We start from the raw sequence: 23,136 nt of genomic DNA on the forward strand, positions 1-23,136 counted from the left end.
GACGTCACTTCCTTGATCTGGGAGCTTCAAAGTAAGATGAGGGTTGATCTACTACTGTAGACAACAAAGTATATGCTATATTCTACATGAATTTTTATGTTGTAGAGTTGTGAATTTATTTTATCAATGGAGAAATTGAGCAGCCTTGCTTTGTTGTCTACAGTAGTAGATCAACCCTCATCTTACTTTGAAGCTCCCAGATCAAGAAGTGACGTCGACGCAGCTTTAGCAGCAGAAAAGCTATCAGGCTTGTGTTGATAATAATAAACTCCTGGACTATGTACAAACTTCCAAATGCATCGTTTTGTGAGTACAGACCATATTTGTACAACTGTAGAAGTTTGGTGTCATGGCATGTGGTTTTAGTGTGGTAATTTTGGAGATACTGCCAGGGTCCGTTAGCGCTTGTAGCCTACTAAGCTATTCGGGATAAGCTAACTCGGCTAAGCTTACTCGGCTGATGTTCGGCCAAGATCGGAAAAACTTCGGGTGGGCTACTTGGCTGGATGTCACGGTTCAAATGACCCGGTGAATCTACTCCGAACCATCACTTTAAAACCAAAATAGTCCCACACGACTGATGTGCAGTTCCTCTTTGAAACTAGCATCCCCGCAGGGTCTGGTTCTGTTGAGCCTGAGGCCATTGTGTAGGTTACAGCTTTGCTTGAGAGTCCTCTCCGGTAGACTGTTTCATAACTTTGCTCCCCGTGTCACGTGACCTGAGTGCAGCCTCTGTGGTTAGACAATCTCGTTTGATCATATCACATGTTCTACTCGCGCATGTCACGTGAACAGAGTATAATGCAGCCTTTTTTTTTTTTTTTTTTTTAAATAATCGCAGCCTTTAGGATAAGAAACTTGCACTTGGTCATATCGCGATATTATCGCAAATGCAATATATCGTTCAGCCCTATTCAAAATTCCATACTTATTAAGACTTTCAAGACTTGCGCAAGCACCCTGTATAAAGAAATGTCTAATAATCCGTCATCACGGCTGAGTCTACATGTGGATATCTTCATCTCGCAGCTCATTTGTTTACACGGGGAAGCAGCTCGTTGACAGACACCATTTTCTGGATTTTGGAATATTCCTGTAAAAGCCACTTTCACCGACTCACGTTGCTTGAAGACATCTTTACTGAAGAGCAGCGCCGGAGGTGTGTTCCTCTCCATCCTGTGCAGGCCCGGTGAGGTGGTGTGCGGCCCCGTCCAGAAGATCCGCCCCTGGCAGAACCTCTTGCCGTAAACCCCCTGCGGCGTGGAGGTCAGCACCACTCCTTTCTCCATGAAGGGCAGCAGGGTGAAGATGGCCTGCTGCTCCGGGCCGGCCAGCAGCGAGGAGGGCGGCTCTGGTAGCGGGATGCGTGGAAACCTTCTGTTCAGGGCGGCCGACGTCGGGGGGATAGAGGAAGAGGAAGGCAAGTATGTTATCCGGACGTCAGTGCCGTGGATTTGACGTTTGAGGACCTCCTGTCCTAAATAATGAACCACCACATTGAAGGAGTCCTGGGCTGTAGAGACAGAGATGCAAACAGCGAAGATTAAAGCTTGAAGCTCAGCTTTTCTTTCTCCCTTACAACCTGCTCAGCTGTAAATGTTTGTTACCTCTTGCAGTGTCAGTGACGCTCTCCTCGATCCGCACGTCCAACCTGATCTCATTCAGCGCTGCAGAGAACAAGGTGAGATGGGGAAAAAAAGCAGCCACAGATTAGCTGGCTGTCTTGGAATGATGTCAGAGGTTGATTCAGTTGTCTGGGAGATTTATTTTGGCTGATATGATGAAACGGGGACAAAAGGTTGCTGTGAAATCAGGCTATCGTGGAAACTATAGTAACACGGTTGCTTTGAGTGCATGCAAACACTTCTGCTCAGAGTCCAGTTTGCCAGTGATAAAACCCTGTCAAAAGTTATTTAAAGAACAGATTGTATAATAATTTGAATTGCAGTGCCTCCCCTGACTGAAGTCTTTATTTTGCACCTTCGGATGTCAACTAAATGTATGTGTGACACATTATTTCAGGTTTCTAATGAGGAACTTTATTAGAAAGTCCCACAAATTGATGCATTTCAACATTTAAATTCACTTTGATATGACTTGATTTGCACAAAAACGGTTTCTTGAACTTATCAAAAAAAGAAAAACTCACAGAAATTTCATGGTTTAATTTATGGGACCGAATATGATCGTCCCACAATTTGCGTTTCGTCCCTTTATCTTAAACACTTTCTGAACAGAAAACGGGGAACTAAGAACAACATATTTACTGGTGTTCTTATGGGCTTGATGACGTGGATTCATTTGCATTTTTTTAAATCCTAGAATTCTACATGAGGCAAAAACGTACTGTAACGTCACAAAGGGAAAACTTTAATCTAAAATTGTATAATTAACATACTCAGATAAGTTTTGGGGGGCTTTAATCAATGCCTGGTAGAAAGGTGACATAAGCTGGGCTTCCATTACCATTTTGGATGTGCATTTAGAAGATGAGAAGAAGAAGATAATGAGCCAAAACATGCTCAAAGCTGTTTTTTTTGCCGGAAACATGAGTAACATGATGCACTTTAAGGGGAATAAAAACAACTTTGTGAATCCAAGCTGACAGCGACGTGACTCACCAGCTGTTTCCAGCACAAAATAAACTCATGTGACAAACTGGCGTCTTCCAAGATATTCCCAGAGGTTAAAGTAATTCCTGAAACACTCGCTCCATTTTCCTGTTATGGATGTTCACCACAGTTTTTATCCTCTTTCTGCAGCCGCATGTCCCGACGGTTACACAACACAGTGTTCACAGCAAACCAGAGGCTAAGACACAGTTTTGTGTCCATTTTTGACTCCGTTTCGACTCCCTACTGAACGGACACACGGCTGTACACTAAACTCACCGTCTCCCTGTATGATGGTGGTGCACCGAGACGGTTCTTCTGACTGCACGGGGATGTTACTTTGCAGCACAGCTTCTTCCACATGCTGCAAATCATTGAAAAACAGACATTTATTTGTTACTGTTTATTCCCAAAGAGGACATAGTGAGCTCAGCCTCCTGGATTATAGTAAATATTTAATCAAAGTCGAGTGTTTTAGCCTCTCTTTGCTAAATTCTGTTGCAGATATTAGTGTTTCTGAGCAAAAAGATCATATTAACTTGTATAATTGTATTATGCTGATGGTGTAAAAAGCTCAAACATAAGCAGATTAATACCAAACAGAGTTAGGATGTTTTCCTGGTGGCACTCACCAGCTGAGAGGTGACCTCTTCTGTCTTTATCTGTTTGACCCCACAGACATCGTCGCTTTCGGACCCGCTGCTCCTCCTTTTCAGCTTCCTGCTTCCTTTATCTCTGCTCTTTTTCTCAGGCATCACCAAACCTGAACACACACACATAAGGGAGTTCATGACATCTCAACATGGCTGCAGCTCTGCTCCACTTGTATGAGTCATCAAATGGACTCTGGCTGAACTTTTTGGCCCCAGCTGCGCAGATGGAAGTCCCTTGATCTGTTATTGCCTTTTTTTCGCTGTTGTTTTTACGATTCATTTCAATCCTTTCTGTTCCAGAGCGTCTTTACGTTGGATAAACAGTTTACAGTGTAACTCCATTCAGCAATGTTATCAAAACAAAGTCACTTGAACTGAAAAACCGCTGTTGGAGGTTATTTTTATTAAAAACATCAGTCACATTTGTATTCCGGCCTCCTGAATGTAGGCAGAGAAAAAAAATCGCAGCTTTAAAACACAAACTTAAAGCAAAATGTGCCAATGAAGGGTTTCTGATACATTTTATTAAAGTTTTATGATGATCATTCCCCCCCAAATCATGAAAGACATCAATGAAAACTAGAAAGGATGACACAATTTATTCACATTTAAATCATATAGTAATGTTTTCTGACATTTTTTTACGACGATACACCTATTTTAAATCATTTAGACAACTTTGATTATCAAAGTTGTTGTAGTTTCAGCTCCTCAAGTCTGAGAACGTGTTGATTTTTGTGTCGCCACACCTGAGCAAACAACAGCTGCGTTGTTCATAACATTTTGTGACTAATTACACGACGTACAGCAGAACAGGAAGAATATTTAAAGCCTCTGTAAATTAAATGTAAAGCTTATTACAATAAAGTTAGTTAAAGCGACACCAGAGAAGTTTGTGAACCTTAAAACTGTGTGCTTCGGAGTCGTTTTAAAGCAAACTGACTTTTGTTTTTCAGTTATCTGGAGCACCCAGGTGCTGAGATACCACAGCTCACAACTTTGGTTTCCAGCCCCGCACCAAACTGTTTTTATCCACAGTCACTTCAAACTTTTGTGGGCTTTTGAGTGCGTTTTTGAGGACGATTCAACGTTTTAACAGATTCAATCACACCGCTGTACATGCGCTACATCCTACGACTGTAGGGGGAGCCGGAGAGCAAAGACCATGAGAGAAACTCTGGTGTGACTTAAAGGGATACAAGGTAGTTTAGCGGCAGTATAGCGATCTCTATTGGTCAAACTGAAATTCTACACTGTCGTAAAAATGCCCACCTGTACACACCCACTAACTAACCATCGTGGCGAATGCTGCCGTTGTGTTATTTAGTCAGTACAGTTAGGTCATCTGATTCACAAGTGTAGACTGCCCACGTAAGATACTATAATCAGAGATTTTCTGTAGAGAGAACTCAAGATAATATGCTATAATACTGTTGCTGGAGGAAGTGGCCGGGGACAGGGACGTCTGGGTTTCTCTGCTCAGGCTGCTGTCCCCGCGACCCGACCCCGGACAAGCGGAAGATGATGGATGTATGGATGGACTGTTGCTGATCTTGAATGGGATTCTTCCCTCATCATGGTGTATTCGTGGAGTGATTCCTTTGTATTAGCAGACACTTACAAAAGTTACATCTTAGACAGATGCGCGCAGGCACTACCAACACACGCCGCAATAAACGCAGAGTACACAACAATTCTTGTTCGGATCAAAACGCTATTCTTATTCTAATCAGGTCAGTCCGTGTATTTCTGAAGCTAGGCTACGTCTCGAAATCAGGGGGGAATTAGAGCAACGTCATCACCTGACTCTTCACGATCTAAAACGCAGGTCACTATGGTAGATGAACAAGATCACGCTTGGAGAAATTTCACAAAGATGAGAAGTGCCAACATCGAATGTTTCATATTCAGTCTGTGAAAGGCAGAATATGAAACGCTTGGTGTTGGCTCTTCAACGCAAGCGAACACATAGCCTACAGCTACAGCTAGCATACAGTACCTAGCTAAGTGCCGTAAACACAAACGACTCTTCTCGCGCATCACGACACTTCAGAAGCGGGTCGCTCCTGCCGAAGTTACATATGGGATTTTCAGCATACAGACCCCTGTTGGGAGCGAGACAGGCTTCATTCGCTTACTATTGACTTGTTTAACCTTTGGTAAACTCCTGAAGGCTATAATTTTAGGTGAAAATGCTACCTAGTGCTCCTTTAAAGGTGGGGTATGAGATCTTGGAAAAGCGGTTCCTGCAAGCTATATTTTTGAAAATACACAACCTTGCTTCTAAAATGAGCTAAATTATTATTTTTTTTCCCCAAACATTCTATTTTAGTGGGTGCAATGGGGTCGTGAGGAGGTTTTCAGACAATATGATAAAAAAAATGCTCCAGAAAACATCTCATACCCCACCTTTAAATAAATTCAGTTCACACTTAAAACTTAGGTAAGAAAGAATCCTCAAAAGGCAACAAACAGTTGTGAAACTCAACCACCGTTGCAACATTATTTCACGTTAACACCCTTCATGACTGCACTAACCACAGACCTCAGTATTCCTGCAACGACACGCTGAATTTGCTTGAGATTTCTTCCATCTGATTTGAAAGAGTTTCAAATTTGGGTGTGGTCTTCGGTCATTAAACAAACAAACAGCTTGTTTGCGTTTAGCTCGATAACGAACACAAACAAAGTAAAAGGAAGTTGACTGTGTGGACTCGTGTGGAGGAAGTCTGCAACCACAAGCCCTTCCACACCTCATTATGTTGATATGATGTTAGAGCTTTGCACACAACACATTACAACAACATAGCATTTCTTATGTATCGCCTACTCAGCTGTTTGACATGTCAAACAATATCAGGGCTTTTATTTTAATCCTCTTGGTTGACGTCTAACATTTTAGATATTACTAACAAGTCACTTAGTTTCTGTCAATTTTCAAAATATTTACAAACAAAAATCCATCAGAGTCAGGTTTGCAAGCAAATCGTGAGTCCATAAACAAAAAAAAAACTTAAATCTAATAATTCAGTCGATAACAGTGTTAACAGTCACAGTGGGCATTTCTTTAATACTTTGAATATCTTAAAATACCACTAGAGCAGAGACACTCACTATTTTTTTCACAAGAGCCACATTGGCAGAGCAACATCAAGGGAAGAGCCACTTTTACCACAACATACTAAAGTCCCCTTTTGCAAATATGCATTTCTACATATAAAACATCCCACAAAAAAAGAAACAACACAGCCAATACATTTTCAATTCAGACCACATTTACCTTAAAGCTGCAGTCTGCAGGATTTGTTGTTGTCATACGTAAAGTCCTACTTTTTGGCATTTTAAGAGTTTACATGATCTATCAGAACGCTTGAAGTTGAAAACGGTGACCTCCGTAGTCGCAAAATGCGAGAAATGCTTATTTTTTAACCGAAAAATAAAAAGTTATTCAACTTCCTGTCCCGCCCCATTAAAAACACATGAGAACTCGTGCACGTCTACGTGCACGCCAGATGCGCCTACACGACTCCTCATTCATCAACTCACCTGTCATTTGCGATCATGGAAGACACAGTAAGTAGACTAGCCCGTAATGAAGTTCAATAGTCCAGATAAATAAGCGTGGGGACGAGCCTACCTTGTATCGCGCGTGCACAATCGGTGATTGACAGGCAGCAGAGCCCAGCTCGTAACCTGATTGGTTACCTTTTACCGGTCTGGTCTGCAATTTTGTAAACAAACCTGCTGGCTTTGGAGGGACCTAGCGGGACATATAGGGGACCTAGAGAACTCTTTTTTTTTGTATTGGGGTATTTAATGTACTACTTTCAGAATCCCCGGACAGTTCCAGGCATTATGCTTGAAAAAGAGTTGCAGACTGCCGCTTTAATACTGGGATGAGCGGAACCTGGCGTGCATGTCCTTGACTTTCTTCATGTTGTATTTGTAGTTTGTTGTTGTAATCATAGTGAGACATTCAGGATGAGCATGGTTTTTGTGCTGGTTTTTGCCCTTTTTTAATTAAAAACCGATCCATTGTGCCTGCATCTGGCGCTGGCTAAAGGAGCTAGCGTGCACTGCGGTCAAGTGTGACGGTGGTTTAAGCGGGCTGCGTTGCCAGGTTTAACACTGTGCCCCCTTTAGGAAACACCATTAAGCCTAAATTAATACTTAATAAAAATACTTAATACAGTGGAAACCGCTTATAGTGGTCACAGATATAGTAATCAACCGCTTATATGGATCAAAAGGCTTGGGACAGAATCATTTCTATACAAATGCTGTTTAAATAATTCGTTTGTAGTAATCAAGAAATCCGCTTATAATGTTCATTTTTGGCCATTTTATGAATGTAAACATGTGCAAAAAATAATTTTAAAACTATGTGTAGCTATTTTATTTTTTACTCCCTTGATTTCTTTCTGGACGTCTGCTTCTGCCTCGCTAGCTAACGTAAGTTGCTAACGAGTTGACACCGGGCAGCAAGCGCGCGAACCATGGCTGGAAAAAGGAAGTAATTTTCTCTGAATGAAAAACGTAGTCCCCTCGAGGCGTATGACAAATGACCAAAAACAAGCCAACGAGATGCTGCGGCGAAGCATTCCTCAGGCCTTGTGTAGTCTAATTAAGCAACGAGAGACAGTCATGAATGCTAACGACGGAGAAAGAAAACGACGGCGCCCAGTACTGTGCCGTGATTAGGCATTTGTTTCAAACTTTATTTTCAGACTTGTAAAAAAAAAAATGCACCGGCGGCCCAGCAGAGAATAAGTAACGTACTGTATTTGAGTTAGCCTACAGTATGCCTGCGCACTGCGCAGTACTGTAATTAAACTTGCATGATAATAAAATTCAGTAAATGCTGAAGCTATCCGTTTCATTTAATTTTTCTCATTGAAAAACGATACAAATGGCATTTAGATGATATTCTGCATAAAAAAATAAGTGAAATACCTGTAATACAAATTCGGTTTTAGTAATCAACCGCTTATAGTGTTCAAATTGGCTCTGGACCAACGTGATCACTATAAGCGGTTTCCACTGTACTACAAAAATGCAAACTTAAAAGAAATACTTAATACTGTGCAGCATTCGCTGTATGTTATTTGAAAAAATGTATTGTTATTGATACCATATTGTTATAAGCTACTATGTGAGTGCGAGCCGCCAATTAAAGCTTGAGGAGCCGCATGTGGCTAACGAGCCGCGCAACGAGTATCTCTGCACTAGAGAATTAGGCAAATCCTTTTGCTCTTTGGCTCCCCCTACCGTTGTGGGATGTAACGTCATCCTCAAAAACAAATCTCTGTAAGAGCCCTGCATGTGCAGAGCCACACACATCAATTAGTTGTCATGTTAAAGACAGTTTAACCTCAGTTTACCACCATTTCACTCTGACTGCCGTCTACAGCCATATGAACCAACTCGGGCTCTGAGCACCTCAGGGAGGGGTCTCCTGCTGGGGGCCAGAGTCAGGACTAAACAAGGTGAGGCTGCGTTTCAGTTTTATGCTCCTAAAATCTGGAACAGTCTTCCAGAAGATGTGAGACAGGCCTCAACTCTGACAATGTTTAAATCCAGGCTGAAAACAGTTCTATTTAGCTGTGCTTATGACACCTGAAAGTATCTTATCTGCCCTCTTCACTTTTAATTTAATTAATTAATGATTATTTTTAATGTTTTTTTAAATTTTTTTAAATTTTTATTATTATTATTATTTTTATTTTTATTTTTTTAAGTTTTTTTTATTCCTTTTTAATGATTTTATTGCCTTCTTGTGATTTTATGTAGCTGTGAAGCACTTTGAATTGCCTTGTGTATGAATTGTGCTCTATAAATAAAATTGCCTTGCCTTACAGTCCGTAACACACGACCCTGCAGTACGTCTGCCTGAAAATGTAGCTTTAACAGCAAAATACTTACTCCAAATGATTTATTTTAGTCTAGTTTTTTTAAATGGTAATGTTATGATTTTACAATTGATTGTCACATCATATTTTATTCACAACCAGGACATCAGCTGTAAGGACTAAGAGTCACACGTACCCTGCTCGCTGATGGGGACGAGGCGGTAGACCTTGTACGGCTCGGATATGTCCAGCTGGGCTCGGTCCATCACCTCATCGAACTCTGGACTCTTGTTGAGAGCGCAGCGCAGGCGGGTCTTCCAGGTGGCTGGATTGTCTTGTTCCCCGTCTGTCAGCTTGCCCTTGAACTCCGCCCACGCCTGCCGGAGACAGAAGAGTTTTTTTTAAATTATTATTACACCTCTGAGATCCGAAGCAGCTGTGATGTGCAGCGTATCGAGAGTTGATTTGAGAAGCAATTAACCTTGAAGATGGCGGCGTCCTCGTCTTTTCGGAAGTCCTGTTTCCCAGCGTGCTTCCAGGGGATGCGGAACATGGTTTTGGACTCGTCATCCCACACCACACCCGGATATTTTCCACTGCTGACCTGTGAAAACCACAAACACACCACAGCTTGAATCCCTAAGTGATGAAAGGCTTTTTATGCCTTGTGTTTCAACTCTCAGGCTGTGCACAGCGACCACACCACTTTCTGATAAGTGCTGGGGCTTGGTTGGTGCCAAAAAGCAACATCATTACATCATTTTAAACAATTCTTCTGGTACATGTTGTATTTAGGCCAGTGATGCGAAATGTGTTTTGTTATACTGCCAAGAATTTTGTGTAATTCTAGGGGGGTGAGTGTAACAATTTTAATTTGGCTTGTGTATAATTCCACAAAATTATTGTTTTAATTGTTTTTATGACATTTATAAGACTAGTCAGGTGGAACTTTTGTTTTCTTTTTCTGTTTCTGTACATTCTTTTATGGGGGAGCAACATTTGTGACCAAAGACACGGTCCCGCCAAAACTCTTCCTCTCTTTTGTGATGTTCGGTGAGGAAAGGTGAGCTCCCATTTTGTCACATATTTGTCATTTTATTTTGTCCATGTTGCTCCATGTTTTACTTATTTGTGCTAATGTTTGCGTCATTGTAATCGCGCTCTCTTTTGTGATGTTCGGTGAGGAAAGGTTGGAAGATAAAAAGACCTTCGAAAGAGCAGCAGTGTGGTCTCCATTAACCTTAACACACCGCAGAGCTTTCATACCGGTTACACGTTTGAATTTTGTTGATTTTGAACATTCTAGAGCAGTCTGGATTTAAGATGTGGATCACCACAGTATGGGGAGATCTTCATGTTTTACCATCAAACTGGTGTCATAATCTTACCAGTTTTGTTCATAATTGTTGGTTTATAAAAGTCCGTGTTTGTGTACGCTCTGTGCAACGCTGGTTAGTGTTTCCAAGTGATGAACGTACGGTGGCACCAGCGGCGTCAATTCAGCCAAAGCTAAGGTGTGGCAGGGTCACTATGACTACAGTATCAATAAATCAATAAATATACAATAATCACCACAAAAGTCTGCTATGTAGCTTATCTGTGTGCAAATGCAGTCTCACTCACACCCCGCTAACATAACAATGGACTCGTCTCCGTCTCCCTGTTAGCATTAGCATTAACATTAGCATTAGCGTTAGCATTAGCGGCGGAGGTGCTGAAGTGGACAGCCTTGTTAACAGCCTGAATCCCGCCTTCACTACCTGCTCCTCCTTCACCTGCCCTTTTTTTGGTGATAAATAAATCTAAAGTTTTCTGCTTCCTTTTCATTTTCTACATTAATTAGCAAACAACAAATCCCGCTAATAACGTCAGCTTTGACCTCCAGGCTCCGTCATCTCGTGGGGGGGGGCTGGGAGATACCACATTTCAAAAGGGAAGATGATACTTAGATCAATTGATTGTGTTGTTCAGAATTTCATTTGTAGTTCATTTATATGTATTGAATAATAGAATAATCAATACAAATTGACACGGAGTAATTCCATAAATTCATTTAAAAAAGAAAACAAGAAAAAAGTAAAAACAAACATGTACATTTTCCCCTGGAGCCAAGGTGTGGTAGCCTAGAAATCTAGACGCCCCTAGCGGCCGCAAATGGAATTTGCTCCGGGGCCAGTCTAGTCACTTGTGGTCCTTTTGCAACGTTCCAAATCAAAACTTGATCGAGCCAATCAAATCGTGAGGAGCGGGGTCGGAGGCCGGGCTACCTAGTGACGACAGAGGTGCGACGTTTCAGTGTGTAGTTCCAGAGAGAGGTAAACAAAAAAAAAAAGTTCCATTAGCTAGCTCTCTTTAGCTTTATAGGGAAACGAAGTAAACTTACATCTGAGAGCAATCCCCAGTCAATTGCGAGCATGATGTACCGAAGACAGCGGGCCGATCTTCGTCTCAGAGCTGACAAAACTCTCCGGTAAGGCATTTGAACGGTCAAATTCCGTTAACGGGACGAGAGCAGTCAAAACGGCTAAACCGGAAGTGCGTTGCTCACTGCGGCTAGCTTTAGCAGCGCCGAATTCGTGGGAACAAAATTGTAAATAGCCGGTATTTTGTCAGATTTTCAACACCTTGGGGATCTAAACGACTACTTTCTCGCCTGAAAATGTTTCAAATGTTGCTAAAGTTTACAGAGTTTAGAGCTTAAGAGAAATCAGCTTTTCAGGTCATAGACTACAAACCACAATGTACATTCCTTCGCGTTGACTACGTAAAACTTCTTCATCGCTCTGATTGGTTGTTGCGCCATCCTATTGCGTGGCGTTGAACTTGACAGACAGCCGTTTATCCCGCCCACACTGCTATCCAGCGTCACTAGACCCCTGTACAGCTTTTTGCTGTACGGGTCTGGCTTGCTAGGCTAAAGGTGTGGCAGCCGCCATACCCAATTGACGCCCATGGGTGGCACGTACAAACGCTTTGCAAACGGCAAAACAAATCCAACAGTAAAACGCTGCAAGAGAATGTTAATGACACTTAGCTTGTGTTCACTGCTTTAACTTAACATCCACGTTGAAGCTCAGTTTTTTTTACTCTTGATGAAGAAAACTAGACGCTACTCTGGCTCTGGATTTTTAAATATGGCAGTCACAACATTTATTTGGTCTGGTTGGTCTCCGTATCCTCGCCCCCAGCTTATCATGTAAGCAGTTTTTTGCTCTGGACCAGCTATTTTTGGGGGCCTGGAGCCAGTGCTCAGACAGTCAAAACCTGCAGACACTACTCAGGGCTTAAAAACACAAAAACTTTTTATGCATATTTTGCACAATGATACATTTTTTTTTTTTAAACGTTGATTTGTATCAGACATTAAAAACCAAATTATAACTCAATGATGAGGCAGATAAGATGCTAAATCAACATAATCAAACTTAAATATTTAGTTTGGCAAAGAAAGCATCACCTGATGAACTGTTTTGAAAAAAAATCTAATCAAATTTCTAGGTTTTTTTTCAAGCATTTGGTGCTTCTTGTTGTGAGAATTTGCTGTTCTTCTCTTCTTCTCTGTTTTGTAACTGAGCTGCGGTTTTATCATAGCCTTAATACCGTGCTAATACAAGTTTAGGGCCTATAAATCCACTTTAAACTTGAGACATTTCCGCATGCTGTGAGCCCAATTGAACCATTTCATGTGGTAAATTAGGTGTTGTGTATAGATAGATAGATAGATAGATACTTTATTCATCCCAATTTGGGAAATTGTTTTGTTGCAGCAGCATACACTAAAATATATGAAAACAATTAAAGTAAAAACAAGCAAATAGAATAGAATAAAATAAATATAAAATAAATAAAATAAATAAAATAAATAAAATAAATAAAATAAATAAATAAAATAAAATAAAAATAGTGAATAAACATTCGCTATATACAAATCTACAGTGTTTTTTTTTTTTTTTCAAAATCAATTCATCTGTAAAGCAGGTCAGTAAAACTAATGTTCAGCTTATTTCTATTTTTAATTATTACTTTTGCAGCCAAATTCAAGTTCCTGTTGTTGTCATTTTTCTTTTCTTTTTTTTGTCCCACCAGGATAAAGGTCCTCTTTCCCTTTCTTTCTCCCCCCTCCCTTTGGTCTCCCCTCAGCCCACACCCTCCCTCACCCACGCACAGTGTAATAACACACACTCACCTGCTCGACTATCCAGGAGCGAAGTCTGCGAGTGGAGCGCATTCTTCCTGCTGCCATGATTGCTTTTTTAAACAGAGCTCTGTTAAAATGTTGACAAGAAAACAACCACCATTATATTCCATGGCGCCAGCACATCCTGCCCCCTGACACATTATAATAACACATTTTTCCTAACCGACACTAAATCATCTACTGGAATAAAAACAAAAACAATAAAATCTGAGAAAAACTATCAATAAAAGTCGACTCGATTAAATGTAAAAAACTATTTAACCCTCCAGTGTGCGGTTTCGGGTCAAGCCGAAGTCTCATCAGCAAAAACTATAACAATTATATAATTTTCATACATGAACTAACTAACAAACCCAATCAGCACCAACATCACCCCGTCACCTGTCATATTTATTAATGAGTTTTTCAAAAATAGGCACCCAAGGTGTAAAATTAGGGAAGCAGACTTTAAGTTTCGTTTACCTCAGTTGTGTTTCCTCCGCTGTGCCTGCGGTGTGTGTGACTCTGCGCGCTCCCTGCTTCTCGCTCCTCTCAGAGCAGGGGAGCCGTTTCCCAGAAATCACGTGACTTTGAGGAAACGTTTGCTGCTCTGACCGCCAGGGGGCGACAACACACGCAAATGAACGTGCCTTAGATTAGTTTGATTTTGTGAAATAAGAGCATTATTCCCTTAAAATAGCCCATATAATTAGTAAACTGAACAACTAATCAATGAGTAACTCTGAATTCAGTTTAAAATGTGCTACTTTAACTTATTTTAGTGCTTTACTTACACCTTATTTATCTATCACCACTAACACCATATTTTATTTTATTCTATTTATTTTTATTTACCGTAACAAAAACTGTTGCATCTTACACCCTTCCCTTATTGTACATACTTATATATATTTTTTAACATTTTTATTTTCTCTTTGCACTGTTTTGGTGGCTTTAAATTTCGCTGTACCATGTACCATGACAATAAAGGCATTCTGATTCTGATTTATTTGCTCACTTTTAAGGTGAACAGTGTCGTGGTAAAATGTCATTTTTAGCAGTTTATCCACATACTCTTTAATATCAATTAGATTTTTTTGGATTATTTATCGCCTATTTTGAAGAGAATATCCCGTTTATTCATCCTGACTGTTAAATTTGAACAATTGAATTTAGTTAAAGGTCATTTCGTCATCCTTGGTTACTTGGTTCCCTTTTCTAAATTTGTATGATTACGCCTAAAGCATTTCTTCGAAAAAAAAACTACACCCGATGTCTGCTGCAAACTTTAGCTCAGAATAAAAAAGTCAGATATAAAAGTACAATTGGTAAGGGCTAGAAAAAATGTCCAATTTCAAAATGCTGTTCAGCCCGAAACATATATTTTGTGTTTTTTATGTTTCATATCAACTTAAATAGGAAAAAAAGCTTAAGACAATTTATTTGAAGTATATACATACATATATTTTGAAGTATATTGATGTTTTTGACAGATCTTGTTATATAAAACGCCAACATCAAGTAATTCCTTATTCATTTTCAGATTTATGAAATGTGAATGTAAAACAATGACTTTGTAGTTAAAAGTTAATCAAAGATTCTCTGATCTTCTGACACATATATTCGGGCTATAAAAAGTAAAAATAATCCTAATTTAACCCACATTACTATAATGAAATATAACAAATGTTAATAGCTACAGTTTGATTACAACTGCTGGTTCAAAGGATATTGTTGAAGAAATCAATGTTATTCATGTAAAAGTTTAATATTTATTAAGCCAATTGAAGAGAAAATACAGTTTATTCACCTTCTTATGAATATATGTTTCTTTGGCATCACTTCCCTTTTACTGTTTTTTAGGTTTTACTGTTAGTGAACTTGAGATAGATAAAAAAATATCTGATCTGTACACGTGATTACTGATTTATTTTGGCTTTTTCATTGTCTCATTTCCCCAGATTTGGTCTCAAAGACAATCACAAGTTTAAAAATAATCCTTTTAATGAGCCGATTCCAAGCTGATTTATGCACCGCATATAAACAAAAAGAGGAAGAGTCCAACATTTTGATGACACGTTCACTTCGCTTTTCATAAGGTAATAAATCTGACTACATTAGCCTTTGAACATGCATTTTCTTTAAGTGCAAGATATGAATCAGAGTATCACATTCCTTTGACGCTAGTCAGCCTCACACCTCAAATTATTTCCCTACAGGTAAATGTGTCATTTAAAGGCACAGATCACCATAAAAAATACACGTGTCTTTGTGATAAAAGAATCATACACTGAGAAGAAGAGAAAACAAAACTCAGACCAACAAGTAAATGTTCCTAAACACAAATCTGTTTCTCTTCTCTGGTTCGGCACCAGTTTCTCCACAGCAGCATCCAGAGTTCCCCGGCAGAAGAGTCAGAAGTTCATTTGACTGAAAAGTCCGATTTCAGCTGAATGTCTGTGACGATCAGGAGTCTTTATTTGTTTCGAGGAACTTTTTCTCCAAGAGGAACCTCCATCAGTTTCTGTCAGGGGGAAACAAAGTAACATGAATGCTGGGAATCACATGATGAACTGTTCGTCTGTATGCGCTTTACTGTACCTGTGCTTTAATACTTCCACATAAACCGAAAATATGTGCAGTGATTATTTGAATAAAAGTGCAAAAATAAGTGTAAATACAGTTAAGACAATTCTAATGAGCTCTAAAGTGAATATCTGCTCTGAGCTCCTTTCTCCTCCAGCACAGCCTGAACCCTCTCAGACGAGCTTTCTGTCCTTTCTTTAAGGAGTCTTCAGGAATAGTTCTCCAGGCTTCTTGAAGGACATCCCAAAGCTCTCCTTTGGATGTGGGCTGCCTTTTGTTCCGTTCTCTGCCAACATGATCCCACACTGCTTCAGTAATGTTGAGCTCCGGGCTCTGGGGAGGATTCATCCCTCCATCAGACCTGCTGCCACTGATTTTCAGCCCACTTCTTGTGTCCTTTGGCACAGCTCAGCCTTTTCTCCCTGTTTCCCTTCCTTAAGAACGGCTTCCTGACAGCCACCCTTCCATGGAGCCCATTTCTGATGAGGCTTGGGCCAACAGCAGATGGATCAGCTGAAGGTCCAGATGCATCTCTCAGCTCCTGTGTCAGGTCTTTGCTGGATGTTTTCCTCTTTCTTAAGGACATCACTTTCAGATCCTGTTCATCTGCTGTAGATAGTTCTTTATGCCTGACACTTCTTCTTTTGTCCTCCACTTGTCCAGTTTCCTCAAATGTTTTAAGGACACACTGCACACCATGCTGAGATATGCCAAGTTTTCAGCTAACAGCTCTTTGGGAATCACCTTGTTGATGCAGAAATACTATTTTCTGTCTGTCAGACTGTGTTATCTTTGCTGTTTTTCACACATGCAGCTAAAGAAATGGAACAAATGATGTGTCTCTGTGACAGGCTGCTGGGAACAAAGTGCCTGAAGATACAATTTAAAACTGCTTCTTTGCTAAGTTGTCTGTTATGTGTCGACACAACACTGGTTCATCCCTTTAGTTAGAAGCCTTTTTTCTGCCTGAATGATTCATAGGTCAGAGTTAAGTGGCTTAACAACCAAACACATTCCTCTTAAAATGGTCAGGTACAAGAACTGAAAATGAGTGAAAAAGCAGCCAATGTCCAAAGAAAAATGTTGAAAGAGCTTCAGAAAGCCTGGAGAACTGTTGCTTTTGTATAAACACATCAGTAACTCACCTTGAGCAGTCGAGCCTGATAAGCGTTATCATCCTCTGCGTCTCCTCGCTGCTTGTCCACCTGGTATCTCTCACAGGCCCGAGTCAATTCGTTGATATCGTAGAGCGGAGCGGGGTCCAGAGTGTGAGCATTGATCAGACTCACCAGGTACTCCCTGTAGTGTTTCCTGCAGGAACACATTCAGACGGGCGACTTTAAACCTGCTGAATCTGATGCGTTTTGGAGCTGCTGTTTTGGAGCTCTTCTACAGAGACTCTTAAAAGTATTTAACCAAACAAAGCTACACACGTGACCCAAATAGGTAGAATTACAGCCAAAGAGCTAAAAGAGGAGCTGAAACTCAAAATAAAGTTTTGAAAAAGCAGAGCCGGAAGCTCATCTCAGATCGAGCTGTTTTTAAATGCTTTTCAGAGTTCAGGAGCTTTTATTTGGTCTTCAAGCTTTAATAGTGTGTTCTATTTTGATAAATTGAGTGACTTTACTTTTTGAAATCAGAAGAGTATCTCATGTTCAGAGAACTCAGGAAAGAGTTACGAAAGACTTAATTAAAAACAGACTTTTCAGTCGGTCTCGTGAACAAACCGCTCGATTCTCAGCAAATCGCAGCTTTGAACTTGATCCTAAATTCGCTCTCTTGATAAATAAAAACAAGCGAAATACACAATGGGCAGTATGTGACTGAAATCTCTAAAATTCAGGCTCTCATTTTTGACGTTTTGGGCAAAGTTTATGAACTGCTGGTGTCTCAAAGACATCTTCAGTCCCAGCATGTTGTCCGGCACAAACACATCAGATGAGCTCCAATCCAACAGAAGTCTTGAACAAACATTTTTCTAACCCTACAGTTACCAAACCTGACCTGCTTTCTACAGAAACAAACTGCGTTGACCCCTGATATCCGTTCTGTAGCGGGTCACAACACAGTCATCACTTGTAGTGAAGAACCTCCAGCTTGTTTAAACTCTGTTGCCTCATCTTTCATTTTTTCAGACTGCGGTCAGAGGAAGAACTCTAAGAAGCAGAGAGCCAAACACAAACCAGCTGGTGAACAAAGTGAGGAAGAAACAAAAAACTGTTAGAGTGAATCATGAATCATCAGTTCTCTGTAACTGCTGGACGCCGTGGTCAAAATAGTTTGACTAATTATTCATTCCAGCTCTCCCAAAACAGTAAAAAGAGGTCAAATGTTTAGAATGGTTTACTTTAAACATTCAAACACCTCCTCATATAAATCTTTAACTCTCTATGTCGATGCACAATCAATCACCTCCACAGGTACTGACAGAGAAGCTTCCTTAACCTGCAAAATGGCAAAATGGCAGCTTATCGAAGGCGGCTCTGCTCCTCCAGGACATGCCCATGTGTTCTCTGATAAAAACTCCTCTATGGCTACTTGGTATCTGGCTAAAATAAAATAAATAAATAAATAAAAGATATAAAGACTCACTCGCAGAGTCCTGCCTGTCCCGGCTGTGTCGGGCCGCCACACGGAGAATCGACCTGCTGACCCACTTCATCTTTCTGCTCCATCACGCCACAAGCATCTGCGTCAAAAACAAAGTCAGCAATAGAGGAGAAACGGGCATCAAAAAGTCAGTTTTTACACTCCATACTTTCTGTTTCCAGAACTTAGTGAACAAAAACTTCTTTACCGGCCTGAGCGCCGCTGGACGCGTCGGTGTTGAAGCCCACGCCGCTCCTCTGAAAACAAAAAAAACCAAGTCAGAACATAACGCTGACACCTTTATGCTGCTGTTAGAATCAAACTGGTGACGATAGTCACGTTTCAGAAAGAAAATCATCCACACAGATGGGTCTATTGTCTATTTTAGGTTTTGTGTCAGCATAGAAAAGCCTAACCAGGGACGGGAGTTGTAAATTAGCACTTGTTGCTATACTCTATATGCATCACATCAGCTACAAGCTTTGATTTGTAACTATGTCTGATTATATTGTCCCTGTCAAATAAACTAATAAATAAAATAAGAAAATAAGGTCCAATATATTCAGCGTCACATTTAAAGACAGTCGATTTCGATTCGGGATGCAGCTTTAATTCTTTCACAGTCGCGCATCCTCACCAGCAAAGCCAGATTTTCCCCTCACTTTCAGCTGTTCGAATCAACCCTTTTCTATCTTTATCATTTCTCAACACTTGGAGCGAAGTTTTTATTACACTTTCAGTGACATGGTTGTAAACTAGGAGAAAATAGGGATCAACGGGACTATAAACGGCTCTCAGACTAAAAAAACATTTATTTTAAACTTAATTTAGGCTATGAACAGCTGGAAAGCAAAGACATGTCACATCTATTGATGTAAAATATTTGAAGCTGTAACAGCATTAAAAAGTAGATCAAATGCATCATGTATCATCTAAAATATTCATCTGAAGGTAAAATAATCGAGTCATAAATAAATCAGAATCCAATAACATGTTAAATAAAATGAACGTGGCGTGTTTTAAAAGGTAAAGAAGAGGACTTTTCCAACAGAAGTAGAGATGATGATGTTAATTGTACTAAGAAGAGAGACATGATGTTCTCTGAATAAAGTCTGGCTGGTGTTGTGAAATAGTTTCCCTTTTTTCTTCCAGAGATAAGTGTTGGACTGCTTCCAATCCTTTTTTATCTGTGCCAGTAGTCAGGATTCCACTGGTGGTTTTTTATTTCCATTCAGAAGATGAAAATTAGACTCTAGTTTGAGAAAACACGTCTGAATCACATTTCTTTTTATGCAGCTTCAGATTTTCAGATTTCCTTTGCTCGCAGGATGAAAACCCAGCTAATAACGATCATACCTGCAGCAGCATTTGTAGCCGAGGCGGCTCCCAGTCTCTGAGGTAGAAGAGACAGTCTCGGGGGTGATGAGCATGCAGGCCGGTGTAGTTGCACTGAGCTGCTTTACATACAGTCTGCGGGAGAAAAAAAAAACTATGTGAATACAGAAGGTTTGTGGATATTTGTGATTCAAGTTTAGTCAAAAATGTCATCTGAGACTCACATATTCTGACTAGATTCACTGTAAATGACTTGTGACATCACATATTTTCCTACTTTAATATTGTGGAACTTTCCATAAGTCAAGAATCGGCATGCGCCACGAGAAGCAACAAGGCATAACATAGGGACAGACAATGAAAATGACTGGAAGGTGTGGTGCTGGAGTGTGTGTAACATTAAAGATAAAAGGTCTGCGTCAGTGTTTGCTCTGACTCCATCTGACGGCTGGAGAACATGTTTGCTGAGCACATCCAGTGAAAACGTCTGGTCGCTGTGAAGCTCTGCCTAGATCAGGGATGGGCAACTAGCGGCCCTCACTCAGTACGGCCCGCAAATAGATAAATAATAATTTAATGATTAAAAGTAATAATTGCGGGCCGCTTTCCTCAACAGCGAATAGGAAAGTCAAGAACCATGGCCACTAGGATCGCATTTTTCAGCCAAAATGGGAAAAAGAGTACCTCTTCAGTTTAGTTCTTTGTTATGAAGGAGTTCAAATTCCTTTTTGCACTTTTTTTTAAGAAAATGTTTTGTCTTTGTTGCTTATTAAGGACGTGTTAAAATGCATTTATATGAAGAAAATAGTTGTATGTTGGTGCAATAAACATACAGATATAAATGAATATAAAATGTGTTCTTATTGAGAATCATTTGTAGCGTCTTTCCTGTCCAATTATTCAAAGTGCGCGGTCATGTGGCCCTCCAATGGTAGTGCTGAAAAAATGTTGGCCCTCTTTATCATGGAAGTTGCCCATCCCCGGCCTGGATGGAGGCTGAACTCACCTTGTGGTAGGGGTTGTTACAGCCGCTGCAGAACTGGTACCTGCACTGGGAGCAGGTGAAGTGCATGCAGCCGCCTTTCGTCAGAGCGTACTGGAACCCACACTGAGGACAGGCTGCAAGAGGACGCCACATTAGAGGTAAACAAAACCATTCCAGATGTGGTAAACATGAACAAATGTGGTAGCTCTGATGTTTAAATTGTGAGCAGATCCCAGAATTTGTGATTCCAGTTTAACATTAAGGTCTAGGGTATAACTGACCATTTTTCACCTTAAAAACTGTTTAAAAACCAAAGACTTTGCTTTGTTTTGTGTAATACTTTTCGGCACAACCTCACACGTGTGACTTTCCAGCCGTTTGTTCATTTTGACACACCGCATTAACACTTTGGACCTGATGAAGTTAAAAGGTGATCGTTCTTGCTTATGTTTATTGTTGAAGTCAAAGTGAGTGGACAAAATATGAGTTACGACCCAACTGAAAATGTAGTGTTAAAAAAGGAGAATTTGGTGCTCAGTAAGAGTCTTTAACCTCCCCCCATTTCTTTATTTTCCTTCCAAGCAGCCAGACTTTCTTGTAATCTTTTAAAGTGGCCTTGAGCAATAGTTCTTTCAACGTTGTTCTTTGGACATTGGCTGCTTTGTTACGAGCAGCCTGTTACAAAAACACACCATTTGTTCCCATTTCTTTAGTTTCACGTTGACAGAGAACGGAATATCATCATAGTACATTATAATGTAAATTATCCCTATACCCTATATTTCTTATTGGTTCAGTCTGCTCAGTTAAATTTATTTTTACCTTTATTGTTAAATGTACAAATCTGTTTTTATTCTATTTAGTTTACTGATGTTCATTATTATTATTATTATTATTTACCCTACTCTTCATACTGTAGATTTGTATATAGCTAATGTTTATTCTCTATTTTTATTCTATTTCTATTCTAATTCTATTTATTCTATTTGCTTGTTAAATGTACGCTGCTGCTGCAACACAATAATTTCCCAAATTGGGATGAATAAAGTACTTATCTATCCATCTATCGATCTATCTATCATCCAAAGAAGAGCTTTGGGATGTCCTTCAAGAAGCCTGGAGAACTATTCCTGAAGACTCCTTAAAGAAAGGACAGAAAGCTCGTCTGAGAGGGTTCAGGCTGTGCTGGAGAATAAAAGTGCTCAGACCAAATATTCACTTTAAAGCTCGTTAGAATTCTTATCATAAGGTCAAAACTGTGTTTGCCTCATAGGATGCATTTCAGTTATGTTTGCACATGTTTCTATAAAATTATATCATCTATAAACTTTTTTTTTTTTTTTCCATGACAACATATAAAGAAATGAGGAGTGGCCCAACACTTCATCACATTCCTGTAAAAAAAAGGCAGTTTCTGGTTGTTATATAAGTGGTTTGACTTATACAACATGCTTTACGATCCAAGCATATATGAGGTGGGTGAGGCCGACCAATGATTACACAAATGAGGGACAAAGAACTGAAATGAAACTTGTGGTTGTGGTTTCAGGTGACGTTTGTGGTGAGCCTCACTGATGCCGTTGTCTCTCAGATACCCGGCTAGGCCCTGCTTCTGGTATTCCGGATCGTTGTCCCTCTTCCACTGCTGGAAATCCTCGCAGGATACATCCTGGTGCTGAGGCTCCCACTGGGACCAGAGATAAGGTTAATGAGCTGAGTGCTTCCTGCTCTGAGGAGCTGCCAAAACCTCAAGTTTGAACTTCAGAGGCTTTTTCTTTCGTTTCTTATCTACAGTTACACAAGCTGGATGACTCCCGTACATGTTGGAGATGTTAATAAAGGTTATACTCACAGGTTTTTTGCATTGAGCACAGAAAGTCTTGCGGCATGACGGGCAGGTGACCTTGAGCTGGTCTCCATCGTTGATAAACCCGGAGGTGCACTGAGGGAGGAAGAAACACATTTCACACACCACACTGCCATCTGTTATGTACAAAATTTACAAATTCCACAACAGATTTTTCAGCCATTAAAGCCATTTATTCAATAAGTTTAAACCTTCTGCAGTTTGAAGAACAACGAAAAGTTCAAAACTAAAACAAGGCGAGCGGCTTCGTTTAGACCAACAGGAGGACTGCAGTGAACGTTTAGCGTCTCTGCAGGAAATCTAAACACAAAACACTTTTTAATTATTTCACGATTAAACTATTAAAAGTATGTGTTAGTAAATACAAAGATGAAAACTGGTGGATTTGTCTAAGAATTTACTGCCATTTATGTTATTTCTATTAGATCAATTCTTTCAAGAAGTTTCTTGCTTTTAGACCAGAGATGATTGACCTGAGATGAT

At 40.1% G+C, this 23,136-nt stretch overlaps 1 protein-coding gene across 1 annotated transcript in view; it reads right to left on the minus strand.

Annotated features, from left to right (window-relative positions):
- The window catches only part of LOC142370480 (E3 ubiquitin-protein ligase RNF31-like), a 45,270-nt gene that overhangs the window by 4,527 nt on the left and 17,607 nt on the right, over positions 1-23,136 (minus strand). Inside the window, exons 17-32 of the mRNA XM_075453056.1 lie at positions 22,639-22,728; positions 22,359-22,473; positions 20,808-20,920; positions 19,823-19,936; positions 18,675-18,723; positions 18,470-18,566; positions 17,023-17,188; positions 15,776-15,815; positions 13,775-13,901; positions 13,301-13,379; positions 9,596-9,718; positions 9,311-9,491; positions 3,245-3,375; positions 2,892-2,976; positions 1,608-1,667; positions 1,121-1,513 (exon numbers count right to left, since the gene is read on the minus strand). Coding sequence (XP_075309171.1) covers positions 1,121-1,513; positions 1,608-1,667; positions 2,892-2,976; positions 3,245-3,375; positions 9,311-9,491; positions 9,596-9,718; positions 13,301-13,379; positions 13,775-13,901; positions 15,776-15,815; positions 17,023-17,188; positions 18,470-18,566; positions 18,675-18,723; positions 19,823-19,936; positions 20,808-20,920; positions 22,359-22,473; positions 22,639-22,728 — 1,963 coding nt within the window. The remainder of the gene's footprint in view (positions 1-1,120; positions 1,514-1,607; positions 1,668-2,891; positions 2,977-3,244; positions 3,376-9,310; positions 9,492-9,595; positions 9,719-13,300; positions 13,380-13,774; positions 13,902-15,775; positions 15,816-17,022; positions 17,189-18,469; positions 18,567-18,674; positions 18,724-19,822; positions 19,937-20,807; positions 20,921-22,358; positions 22,474-22,638; positions 22,729-23,136) is intronic.

The sequence above is a fragment of the Odontesthes bonariensis genome, chromosome 20 (genome assembly GCF_027942865.1).
Source record: "Odontesthes bonariensis isolate fOdoBon6 chromosome 20, fOdoBon6.hap1, whole genome shotgun sequence".
In the NCBI taxonomy this organism is placed as follows: domain Eukaryota; kingdom Metazoa; phylum Chordata; class Actinopteri; order Atheriniformes; family Atherinopsidae; genus Odontesthes; species Odontesthes bonariensis.